Source organism: Thermothelomyces thermophilus, chromosome 6 (assembly GCF_000226095.1).
Source record: "Thermothelomyces thermophilus ATCC 42464 chromosome 6, complete sequence".
Lineage (NCBI taxonomy): Eukaryota > Fungi > Ascomycota > Sordariomycetes > Sordariales > Chaetomiaceae > Thermothelomyces > Thermothelomyces thermophilus.
Genome location: NC_016477.1, coordinates 1 through 11,645, shown reverse-complemented (window position 1 = coordinate 11,645; position 11,645 = coordinate 1). Strand labels below are relative to the sequence as shown.

The following is an 11,645-nucleotide window of genomic DNA, read 5'->3' as shown; positions in this document are numbered from 1 at the left end:
CTGTGCAAGGAGAGCGGGAAAGATAGGTTACCTTCTCCATAGGCACCCTCTCATCTGGATAAGGACCTCAACCTTGCTGAGTAACAAGGTGGCGATTGGGAGGGAAAAATTGTGGATTGGTGTAGGATGCTTGAGCGCATCTGCTCGTTGAATAGAAACCCTTAGAGCCCCTAGGTTGATTATTCCAGGGTAGGATCTAGAAACCTCTTCTTTAAGGCCTTCCGATATCCTATGTCTACTGCTGAATCTGGAAGTAAGCATGAGTGATATAAGATGAGTAAGACATGTTCCCACTAAGGAAAGGGGAGGGGGATGCCTCTATTGTCTTCGTTTTTTGATTCCCTGACATGATTGAGTTCTATATACATACGTGCACACACCTAATGATTCGGATCGTCGTGAACAGCAAGTATCCCCCCCCCCCCCCGGGCCCCCCTTACGCAGAACATACACATCAAGGGACACTTGATGTGGTTCAAGTCTGCGGGTCTCTTTTTATAATTCCGACCTCATCGTCCTCTCGGGACGACGCCTCGTCAAACTCAACGGTGGTCTGATACGACCTTTGGACATATATGCCGCCTCCCGTCTGGTTGTGCATAGCATCCAAGGGAATTGACTCGGCCACCATGACGGTACGCGATTCCGAGTTAGGCCCATATCCGCCACCGTGGCTGCGGTGAGTTGCCAAGCCTTGAGGAGTCCTAGCTGTCCCATAGCGGCTGCCCTTGGTACGCGAGGAGCCATGATACTTCTTGAGATTGCGCGATAGTAGTGCCTTGAGCGGTGGCAGGGATCCGACGATGACGGCGGTGGCGGTCTCGACAGCTCCCCAAATCGCGAGGCCGATGAGGTCGACCGCGTCTGTGCTGTTGGGTTTAATGACCTGGGTCATGCGAACAATGGCAACTGTGATGATGATTGCGCCGAGGCTGAAAGCAATGCCTAGACCGATCTTGCGCCTCTTATCGAGCTTCAGAGAGGGCAAGATGGATATGGGCAGTGCCATGATCATGAGGTCGGTCGCGACGTCAACTGTGGTCGAGTAAATGACGTTGAAGCTCTGATTCCAAACTTCGCGGGGCGAGTTGCATTTGCCTGCAGTAGCAAAAGGGGGTTACATGTTAGCAGACGGCCGTGTTCGAGAACCAAGCGAGTCTGACGAGCATACCGGCTTTGAAATAATCACTCGGGGGATTGCAAGTCAGCGCACTCGACAGCCAGCAGCCAATGTAGGCGAGGGCAGCGATGACGGCAACGCAGTACCACAGGCGACGAATGACGGGAAAAGGCTTGACGAGGCGGAAGAAGACTGTCATGAAGCTCGCTTTGACGGACCACAAGGTGGTCCAGAAGAGCTTGATGATGGGGAATTGCCAACGTGTGAGCTGTTCTGTCTTGTGGGCCGTGCTCTGATCGGGGACGATGCGGCCCGCGCGGAGATACGTTAGATACCAGAGAGACGGCATCTGAAGTGTCTGCAGAATCGCCATGGTAAGGAGGGTCATCCAAGCAAACATGATCCAGTAATCGTCCGCCAGGAAGAAGTGGTTGCCTCGAAAGCGGACGATCAGGCGCAGGGCGGCGAAGAGAGTGGCAATCGAGAAGCAGACCCAAACGACCGCGACAAGGCCGCTCTCGGAGACGGACCGCGCGGCCCCAGAAAGAGGCGCATCCGGATGGGGGGTGAAGGCGGCCGGAGGGGTGGCTGCTGTTGCCGCTGCTGTTGCCGTTATTGACATGGCTGCGATTATCCGATGTCAACAAGAGGGCCGAAGGGTGTACATACCAAAAGGGTCCGAGTGCAGCAGCACAGCAGCAAGAGCAAGAGAAACTTCGAAACCCGACGTGAACGGGACACGGGGCCGGGACGTTGCGGTCCTATTTTACATGGCAAACCTGCTTGTATCACTGATGCATGCGGCGCTTCAACAGGCCGGCAAGTCCTAGCTTACTGCAATATAATAATTAATACGCCGACGAATGCAAGCCACCATGTGTCAGCAGCGAGCCTGGGTTGCGGAGAAGGTGTCATTGCATGAGCATGTGGAAGCTTGAAAGCCGAGGAAGGAGGTAATGCTTCATCCGAGACCGACAGCAGAGACAGATTCCCATGAGAGAATGGGGTTTCGATATTATACACAACCCCCCTTACAGAGAGCCAAGGACCTGCACGAAACTCGGTCGGACGCCCTTTCATAGACGACAGGGTTAAGACTTACCCGACTTGGCTTGGTTCGACGCGGAAGAATGCAAGAATGATCCTGTGCTGTTAACTAGCATACAGTGGCGCACACTAGTACTATGTAAAGTGTTCTTTGGGAGAATCGTGCTTGAGGGGGCCAAGACTGAAGAGTCGCAATTCATCGACAGTCCCTCCGAGAGCGCGACGCCCGAGCGGCACAGCAGCGGAACGGACCAACGACGGAGGAGCTGCAGGGGTCAAGCCGGGGCACGCTAATGCAGGTGTATCCTCCCGGGTGCATCGTTGACGTTACACGTAGTCCTCTTGGCTGTGTTCCTGCATCAACAAGAAATTCCTTCTAGGATTCCATGCGGTGGAATTCCCAAGAACGACCTTGACCCCCGAGCTGGATAGTAGGACCCAAGTTCCGAATTTAGCCAGCTCACCAACAACTCTCCCAAGTGCTGGGATTTTCCCCCCCAACTTGATCAAGTCCAATGATTGTCCCGTAGGCATGGGGAGGCCGGCTGATCTTCGATCGATGATGGAGATTCTAGCGTGATCTGTACACTAGTGCTTGTAAGATATTTGTGTCTGGGCTAGTCTGCAATACCCCATGACAAGCTTGTGCCAAAGATATAGTGTAAAGCTCGGTCAAGAAATAGCACAAGATACCATGTCTACGGAATCAAGCCTTGTATATAGTCATTGGTCTTGGGATGCATCGTGACCCAATATATATTATTCCGTTGTCGAGGCATCATGCTGGATGCCTCTATTGAAAGGATAAGTTGTCTCGAGTACTTGCCTCAAGATAAAAAAACAATAAAGACTTTGTACAGATCAGTATGATCCGTAAAAGCTAAGGGATCGAAGTATATAGAAAGGGTAAGGCGGTTCTGGGGAGGAGGTAGCTACGATTTCGTTTCAATCCTCATGTTAATTACTCTAGGTGGCCCGGGCAAGAACCATAAACGGTTAGACACCGTGCACGCAAAAATAACACCGTAAGCTCTGTTGGGAACTTCTCGGAGTTGTCGGAGACACCTGTGCATTAAGGGTTCAGGGTTATTACACTACACTTACAATCGTTAGCGGATGGAGTAATGGGCCAATTTGCCCTGGTTTCCCCTTCCCCCGCATCTGCCTCCCTGGCCGTCTGGTTTAGGTTAAATGAACGACATGTCTCTCTGTCATTGACTTTTCTAGTCTGTGCCGCTATCCCACCTTCCGCCCCGGGCAGTCCAAGATAAATCCGTACCGGAAAAATGCGTCTGCATATAGCACTGTCGCTCTTTTACACTCTTGGGCATGCTGTGGGGGCTGAGCCGCAACACGCCAAACGTACTCCCAAATGTAGATGTGTAAGTCGGCCTGCGGCAAGAGGAAGGAAGCCAAGACTGACCGTTTTCGAATACCATAGACGCCGGGCGAGGCCTGCTGGCCCGACAACAGCGTTTGGGAGGCCTTTGACAAAACGTTGGGCAAGGGCAAGCTGATCAAGACCTCTCCCATTGCTCAGTCCTGCTATGATGGCCCTCAGAAGGACCTGGATCGGTGCGCCTACGTGAACAAGATGTGGACCGACCAGGACTTCCAGACCAGTGATCCCATCGGCAGAAACTATCCCTACAACATCACATGCGCGCCCGTCGACTACGCTGCGGGGGAAACCCCCACGTCGTGCATCCTCGGCTCTCTGCCCTACTACGCCGTCAATGCGTCCACTAGGGAGGACATTACTCTAACTCTTAACTTTGCCAAGCAACACAACATCCGTCTTGTCACCTCGAGCACCGGCCACGACCTCCTGGGCCGCTCTGACGGTTATGGCGGTCTCGAGCTCTGGCTGCACTCCTTCAGAAACGGCGTCCGCTTCCAGAAGAAGTATACGTCGGCCAACAAGTGCACCAAGTCCGGATGGACGGGCAGCGCCATACACATCGACGGAGCCTACCAGTGGAGAGACGTGTATACGGTTGCTCAGGCAAACAATGTCATTGCCGTCGGCGGCGGCTCCCCCTCTCCCGGCGCTATTGGCGGCTGGCCCTCCGGGGGCGGCCACGGCCCGGCTACCCACAATTTCGGCCTTGGAGCCGACCAGGTCCTCGAGGCCCAGATCATGCTGGCTGATGGAAGGATCGTCACCGCCAACCATTGCGAGAACTCCGACCTTTTTCGGGCCATCCGCGGCGGCGGCCCCGGCTACGGCATCGTCCTGAGCCAACACATCAAGGTCCACCCCAATGTCAAGGCCGTCACAGCCCACCGGCTTGCTATTGCGCCGCGGAACGAGACTGCCGAAAACAAGGACCTGCTAGATGCTATCGCCGTCCTGCACCAGCAGCTCCCGGCCCTCAGCAACAATGGCGTCGCTGGTTACGGATTCTGGTTCCGCAGCTTCCCCGGCCCCTTCGTTGGCGACGCCCACTCCGGCTATACCCATGGCTTCTGGACCATTGGCAAGCGGCAGGCCGAGGCCGAGAAAGCTGTGGCGCCACTCATGAATGCGCTCAAGAAGTTCGAGGACAAGCTTGTCATCACGTCGACCTTTGCCGAGTACCAGGACTACTGGTCCTTTTACTGGGCCGAGTCGGGCCTGCACGACCCGGTCGGGTCTACGTCTATCATCACTTCGCGACTGATCAACCCGGAGGCGTTGACCGACTACAACAAGGTCCGGGAGGCAATTGAGGTAGTGGCGGGCAAGCCGGAGGAGGTGTCATCCAACGTGGTCCTGCTAGTATCGGGCGGCCAGGTGTTCAAAGATAAGGCCGACACGTCGTCAGGGCTGCACCCGGCCTGGCGCGTCTCGCCATTCGTCATGATTAGTGGACAGGGCATCCCCAAGGTGGCCTCGCGCGAGATTCGCGATTATGTGCAGCACCAGGTTACGCACGTCAAGGGAGCCGCCTTGAAGAAGCTGGCTCCGAACACTGGCGGCTACATGAATGAGGGCGACGGTAGCGATCCGGAGTACATTGACGCCTTTTACGGCAAAAACTACGCCCAACACCTTGCAGCTAAGCGCAAGTACGATCCGGACAACATCTTCTTCTGCCGCACCTGTGTAGGCGCTGAAGACTTCATCGAACGTCCTGATGGACCTCTGTGCCGCAAGTAGAGAAGGGCCATTTTTTAACATTTATCGTTAAAAAGGCTTTGCTTTATAGACATACAAATGTATAGTACGTAGTATATAATAACTACAGTTATTTTTAACAAGTAATGTTTGTTACAGTACGCTGGTGACAGCTTTTCAATATCTATAGGATGCTCCTACAAGTTTGGAGAATCTGGGCTCTCGGAGGGTGCCGGCGGTTTTTCTTGGCCAATTGCAACACACTCGCTTCGTTGCCTAGCAAATAAGACAAGACGGGTCCTTTAGTGTCTCCAGTCGGCAACGTAGCTCTCGAAACCAAATGGTAATTAACTCTTGCTAATAGGATTCAGGAATGAGATTAATCGCCCGGCACGACTATAATCATGACCGCCGCTACCATTACGACATTCTATCCACTTCCCCGCCTCCCATTCGAGATCCGCGCTCGCATCTGGGAGCTGAGGGTCGAGCCCCGTATCGTCGAGGTAGTCTACTATTACCCGAGCCCCGCCAAAATGACCGACCCAGACGCGTGGGCGAAGGGGTCGATGAAGAGTCTGCCGCCGGTGCGCCACCCACCTGCGCTCGTCTACCGCAGTTCCGGCCCAACTGCAAACTCGGAAAGACGACGTTGCAGTTTACACACTTTTTCAACAACAGCCCGCCGCTGCCTGTCCTCGACCGCCCCCAACTCCCTGATCTCTAGTTCTTTCTCCCTCGACTTTTGACTCCGCTTGTGATTAAGACACGATGGCGGCTCCAGAACCCCTGCGGACCGGCGGCTTCATGGCACGGTCTGGCCCGGTTGAGATTATCCTCCGCATCCTTCAATGCTGCCATTCGACGCGAGACCTCCTAGCCCTGGTCTCGACGTGCCGGCACGTTTGCAACGTCTGGCGCGGAAATGTCGCCGCGGCGCTCTGGCCCGTCTGGCTCCGCGAAATCCCTCATTTCCAGGACGCGCTCAGCGCGGTAAGTACCCCCGGATGGTTCAGTTTGCATGGATGCAGCCAGTCACTAACCTAGCATGCCAGGCCCGCATGACAGAGCTGGTGGTGCAGGCCGAACGCCGAGGAGAGTTGCCGCCAACGCGCATCACGCCTGACCTGCTTCAGCGCCGGCAGCCAACGCTTTCGGAACTGAGGGCCGCTTTCGGTCTCCACCGACTCTCCCGTGCCATCGCAGCATGCTTGTGCAGCCTGGATCTGACATATCCCGATGACAGGCCGGGAGGGGACCTTAGGCCCCCCGAGGATCCCGCCCGTATGCCTGAGTGGACGGCCCGCGTCTCCCATGCCGTGTTCCGACTTCTCATCGTCGGCGCGGCGCTGGCGGGGGCTTACAAGGAACCCCTGTTCAAGGCCCTCGAGCACCCGGACCCCGAGATCCAGGCTCTCCCGCGGCGTGTGCCACGGGAGCCCTCACACATTACGTGGGAATGGGCCAGGGACAACAAGCTTGGGCACAAGGAGATGGCCTTTCTCCTTCAGTTTGCCGTCTGCGACCTGGACGCCTCGCTCGAGGCGCAGGACGCCGTCTTTGGCCCCATCGCTGACTGGCTTCTGGAGAGCATCCTATCCGACAAGGAGTCTCGACAGGCCATGGCGGACCGCTTTGAGCAACGCCGTGGCCGCGCGACATACTGCCTCCACTGGGAAGAGTGGGAGGAGGAGGGACTTCAGTGTCCTGTGGGCCTCTTGACTGACGGCCGTGGCACCCACTCGGACGCGCATCTTGTCGTCTGGGAGCTGATGAAGATGCTCTGGCTGGTTGAGCAAGTCCATCCCATAGCAGGTTCCTATGGCGTTCTTGACCGCCTCACGTCCCGGCCCCCTTCAACAACGCAGGGTGTTAACGCCGGCGAGCACAGTCAGGGCCCGCTCGAATCCGCAGTCGCGGTATTCTTTGGAATGTTCAGGGCCGAGGAGACGCTGCTCACGGCAAGACGGCTTAAAGGGCCCATCGAAAACCTAATAACGTACCCGGCGGTGCCCGAGACAAAGGAGGAAGGCTACGGCGATGAAAAGCTCCCCAGTACCATGAGCGTGGTGGTGTTCTTCGACTACATCTTTAACAACTCCGGGCAACCGAATCACATTGTGGGACCGAAATATCTTGTTCCCCCGTTGGAACTCAAGTTTTTCGAGTATTTCCTCCAGCGCCATCTCGGGCTCTGCTTCAACGATGGGGCTTTTATAGACGACCCCGGGTCCGAGAGCGACGACCGGTCATATGAGCGGTTCGTCGATACCGCAACTATCTTCTCCCATGACGATGTCGAGAACCGCTGCGCAATGTCCGACGCGCTGAACTTCGCCGACTTCCTTGACGGCTCCGAGATGCTCACGAAAGTTCCCCAAGACTTGACGCGGATTTACCTGCAAAGACGGCCGTGAGTGGAGGCTGCAAGCGAACAGCAATCCCTCTCGTGTTGGTGCAGGGGTTAGTAGCGAGGTGACATTGACACGCGCCGGTTGCGAGCTCACGGACTTCATACTCGCAGACGAGTCCCGCAGTAACAATGTTGCATTATTGGACCCTGCATATGACCCATACTATGTATGCAGACCGAATACTGTCCCCTGTGCAATCTCCGTGGGGTGATCTTGACTCGTCCCTCGGTCCAGGACAGGCACAGGGGAGAGGGCAGATAGGAATAGATAAGTCTAGTAGATACTTATTAGTAGCTTAATACTCTTAAGGCTATTAAGTACTTCCTTAAATGCTATATATACCCTGTCTTTATATTAGTATAACTATAGTATATATTATATATACCCTAATCTAAGTGATATATAATATAGAGCTTAGCTATGAAAAGCCTGTTAGTAAGCGACTTAAGTAATTTTAGCACTTAGATATCCTTAGCACCTTATATATTAGTACTAGCTAGCTATATTTACTATTAGAAGTCAATGCTTAGCTAGTGATTAACACTTAATATCTTAGTAGTTATATAAAGTTTTAATATATAAGGACTTAGTAGTTATTATAGGGGGTATTAGATACTAGTACTTCTAAATCGATACTACCCTAATATAATATATAGTAATAATATCTATTAGGGGGGCTACTATATACTTATACTTCTAAATTAATATTATATTATAATGTCCTATTATAATTACTATTACTTAGATAGGTTAGATTCCTATACTATTATATTATAGTTAAATATATTTAAAGGTAGTTTACTTATAACTATATTTAGAGATATATTACTCCTACTTTACTATTCCCTTATTAATATAAAGTATATTCTAAGGTATATTATCTTAGATATAATAGTAAGGAATCTTATAAAAGCTTCTCTAAAAAATAGCTTCTCTTGCATCTTTGCGAAAACCCTACCAAAACACACAAGACTACCATCGCTAGAAAGCTCTCGAAAAACGCTATCTAACGGTACCACTTTCCACTGCGCGCGAGCCGTTATAGGTGTGCAACAGGCATCGTAGGCGTAGGAACCGGACCCGACCGCAATCCGACCATACCTCGCACGCCTGTCAAAATTTTCACTACACAGACCACCTAGCGCCCCTAAACGCGACGTCGACTTAAGGCCTAACGCTAAGCCACTAAGTAGGGAGGCCTATAGCTTCGAACTAATTAAAGGGGGGCCTACTATAGGCCTACCTTACCCTAGATATTAAGGAGCTAAAGGGTCTTGTTATATAACTAGTCGACCTTATATTAAGCCCTAAACGGGGCAAGGTATGGGACCTTGCTAATAGGCTCTTATAGAGCCTTATAATTACTATTATAGGCCTAGTTCTAAACCTATAGGAACTTGTAGCTAAAGAAGTTAAAAAGGGGCTTAAAGAAGCCCTTAAGGCTACCCCCTGCCCTACCTAGGTATAGGTAGCTATAGGGCCGTAATAAAGGGTAATAGGCCCCTAAGTAGGCCCACCGTCGGCTAAGGCAGTGCTGTTATAGGCCTTGTAGGAGGTTATAATATAGAACGTAAGCCTATAAGAGGACCTTAAAGCCCGAACCCTAGCTAAGATAGTCTAAGTAGTTAATAGGGCCTCTAGCTACTAGGGAGCCGTCATAGCTAGGAAGCTCCTAGGCAGGGATATAGTAGTGGTCTTTAAGGATAAGGCTATTAAGGATTAGCATTTACCTAATAAGCGATAGGTAGCTATAGCCTTTAGAGAGGAGGCTAGGGAGGTCGGTAGGGCCTATATAGTCCTAGCTAAAGAAGTCCGGAAGGAAGAGCTATAAGGGGTTAGTAAATAAGACTTTAAGGGGGCTATAGGCCTACACTTGATCGAAACGGTTAAGTTCCGGCTGCTAAAGAGCCTATGGAGGAAATGGGCTACAGTACTCCTAGGCTTATAGGACCTCGAAGAGGCCCAGAAGGCCTATGATAAGGGCATAGTCTAGGATGCCTAGGTACTAGACTATAAACCTTACTAGGATGCTCTAGAGCCAAGGTAGTACTATAAGTATCAGAGCTTTGGCTATACCTAGTGATATTACTAGTAGCCGGCCTATTATAGCTACTATAGTGTAAAGGCCTATAGGGAAAGGGGGAAGACTAGGGAGGCCTAGTGCCTTACTTACTCTAACTAGCTCCCTTATAGGATATAGCCTATAGGGGCCCCTATATAGCCTAGTATAGGGGTTGCCTAAAGAAAGTCGAAGCCTAGGAGGGAGCTAGGGAGGCCTACTAGTATAGACTCTAGACCTTCTAACTACTAAAGTAACTATACTAGAAGGTAGCCTTCGAGTTTAGCAGCTAGTTAGAGGATAACGACTACTACCAAACCAGGGCTAAATGCCCTTATAGGAGGCCTACCCTAACCTAATAGGTAGCTAGGAGTGCCTTGTTCGATGCCTAATAGACCTATATCTCCTTTCCATAGCCTAGAACCTCCTCCCTCTTATAGCCGGCCAAGAGGGTAATGGCTATGGAGCCTACTACTACTACCGTACCTTTGTCCTTTGCCCTAGCTACCTTAAATGTAAATTAGGAACCTTTAGTAGAATACCTAAGGTAACAAATAAGCCTTTGAGGTCCTATTAAAGGAGGCTAAATATAACCTACTAGCTATCTAGGAACTATAGATTAACCGGTTTATAGGGTTAATATACTACCCCTAGGCTTCGAAATACTACCTAGTCTATAAGCCTAAGGGTAAAGCGGCTATTCTAATAGCTAAACGGTTCCTGGTTAGCTAGTAGGACTATTTGGTAGAAGAGAACTAGTATAAGGTAACCTTTCTAGCCCTAGGAGAGAAGGGGTTCGAACTCTAGTCAGTCTATGATAATAAAGGCAAATAGGCCCTCTTATAAGACCTGCTAGCCCTACCTCGGCTAACCTATCCCCTAGTTCTTATAGGTGACTTTAACCTTTACCACCCGGTCTAGGACCTGTTCGACAGGCTTAGCCCGGGGGCTAGGGACCTCCTTAGCCTTACAGACTAGTAGGACCTTGACCTATATACGCCCTATAGCTAGGTTACTAGGGCCCCCTAGGGGGACTAATACGGCCGGCCTTCTATAATGGACCTATTCTAGGCCTCGGCCGGGCCAGAAGCAACCTATAAGGACATCGTAGAACATAGGAAATCTGACTATGTCACGAGCCAACCATATACCACGACCCGGTAGGGTGTAGCAGGCTAAATGAGCCACCAATCAAGAAGGGCACGAAGCAAGGCTGACACAGGATCGCTAGGGAGCGCGGGCTACCACGGGCGAACAATTGCTAAAAAGGGAAAGATAGCAGAGGATAGCTAGCTACCAAAGGCGATCTAAGGACAGGATAGAAGGGGACTATAAGCGACCGATAGAAGTATATATATATATAAATAGTCACTTATTATAGTAGACTTTAGGAGTTTACTAGTAATAGTAACCCTTATAATTATAATACTTATACTAAGCATTGTTATTAACTACTATAAGAGATAACTCTAATATTATTATAAACCCTTTAGCTTCACTAAATCCCTTAGACGACTTGCCTACTTGTCCTACTTAATCTACCTTCGTCTAAACCCTTTTAGAAGAAGTCTAAGTTAGGTTCGTTATACGTTACTATTACTCCCTTTATTCTATTATAGTTTAGAACGGAGGTAACTTTGACCTTGATATCAATATAGCTACTAACGTTATAGCTAAATAGCTGCTTACCTAGCTTAGTTAACTCTATTAGCGAATCTAGGAATCGGAGTAGAGAGACAAGGCTACTTAAGCTTAAATCAAGGAACTCGAGAATGGCGAAAAGCACTTGTAGAAATTAGTTAACGAGGCCTACGCCAAAATCAAGACACTTAAGGGCGCTAAAGCTTAGGGTTAGGGTTAGGGTTAGGGCTAGGGCTAGGGTTAGGGTTAGGGTTAGGGTTAGGG

The 11,645-nt window shown here is 50.9% G+C and overlaps 4 protein-coding genes across 4 annotated transcripts; 3 read left to right on the top strand and 1 right to left on the bottom strand.

Annotated features, from left to right (window-relative positions):
- Positions 1-286: 286 nt before the first annotated feature.
- On the bottom strand, positions 287-2,101 carry MYCTH_2309692 (uncharacterized protein). Its single transcript, XM_003665666.1, has 2 exons — positions 1,172-2,101; positions 287-1,098 (listed from the first exon to the last, which is right to left on the bottom strand). Exons 1-2 carry the CDS (start codon positions 1,740-1,742, stop codon positions 476-478), a joined length of 1,194 nt encoding a protein of 397 aa, XP_003665714.1. The 5' UTR covers positions 1,743-2,101; the 3' UTR covers positions 287-475.
- Positions 2,102-3,347: 1,246 nt separating this feature from the next.
- Positions 3,348-5,408, top strand: MYCTH_2309690 (alcohol oxidase). The gene is made up of 2 exons (XM_003665665.1): positions 3,348-3,549; positions 3,609-5,408. The coding sequence occupies exons 1-2, from the start codon at positions 3,454-3,456 to the stop codon at positions 5,307-5,309; spliced, it is 1,797 nt and encodes a 598-aa protein (XP_003665713.1). The 5' UTR covers positions 3,348-3,453; the 3' UTR covers positions 5,310-5,408.
- A 263-nt stretch (positions 5,409-5,671) lies between these two features.
- MYCTH_2129567 (uncharacterized protein) lies at positions 5,672-6,016 on the top strand (the record flags this gene model as incomplete). The annotated part of the gene is made up of 1 exon (XM_003665664.1): positions 5,672-6,016. The coding sequence occupies one exon, from the start codon at positions 5,672-5,674 to the stop codon at positions 6,014-6,016; it is 345 nt and encodes a 114-aa protein (XP_003665712.1).
- A 22-nt stretch (positions 6,017-6,038) lies between these two features.
- MYCTH_2129566 (uncharacterized protein) lies at positions 6,039-7,684 on the top strand (the record flags this gene model as incomplete). Its single annotated transcript, XM_003665663.1, has 2 exons — positions 6,039-6,260; positions 6,323-7,684. 2 exons carry the CDS (start codon positions 6,039-6,041, stop codon positions 7,682-7,684), a joined length of 1,584 nt encoding a protein of 527 aa, XP_003665711.1.
- Between the last annotated feature and the right edge of the window lie 3,961 nt (positions 7,685-11,645).

Coding starts and splice junctions, on each gene's coding strand:
- MYCTH_2309690 (XM_003665665.1), top strand. CDS start 3,454: ATGCGTCTGCATATAGCACTGTCGCTCTTTTACACTCTTGGGCATGCT. Junction 3,550..3,608: donor GTACTCCCAAATGTAGATGT/GTAAGTCGGCCT, acceptor CGAATACCATAG/ACGCCGGGCGAGGCCTGCTG.
- MYCTH_2309692 (XM_003665666.1), bottom strand. CDS start 1,742: ATGTCAATAACGGCAACAGCAGCGGCAACAGCAGCCACCCCTCCGGCC. Junction 1,099..1,171: donor GAGTGATTATTTCAAAGCCG/GTATGCTCGTCA, acceptor TTGCTACTGCAG/GCAAATGCAACTCGCCCCGC.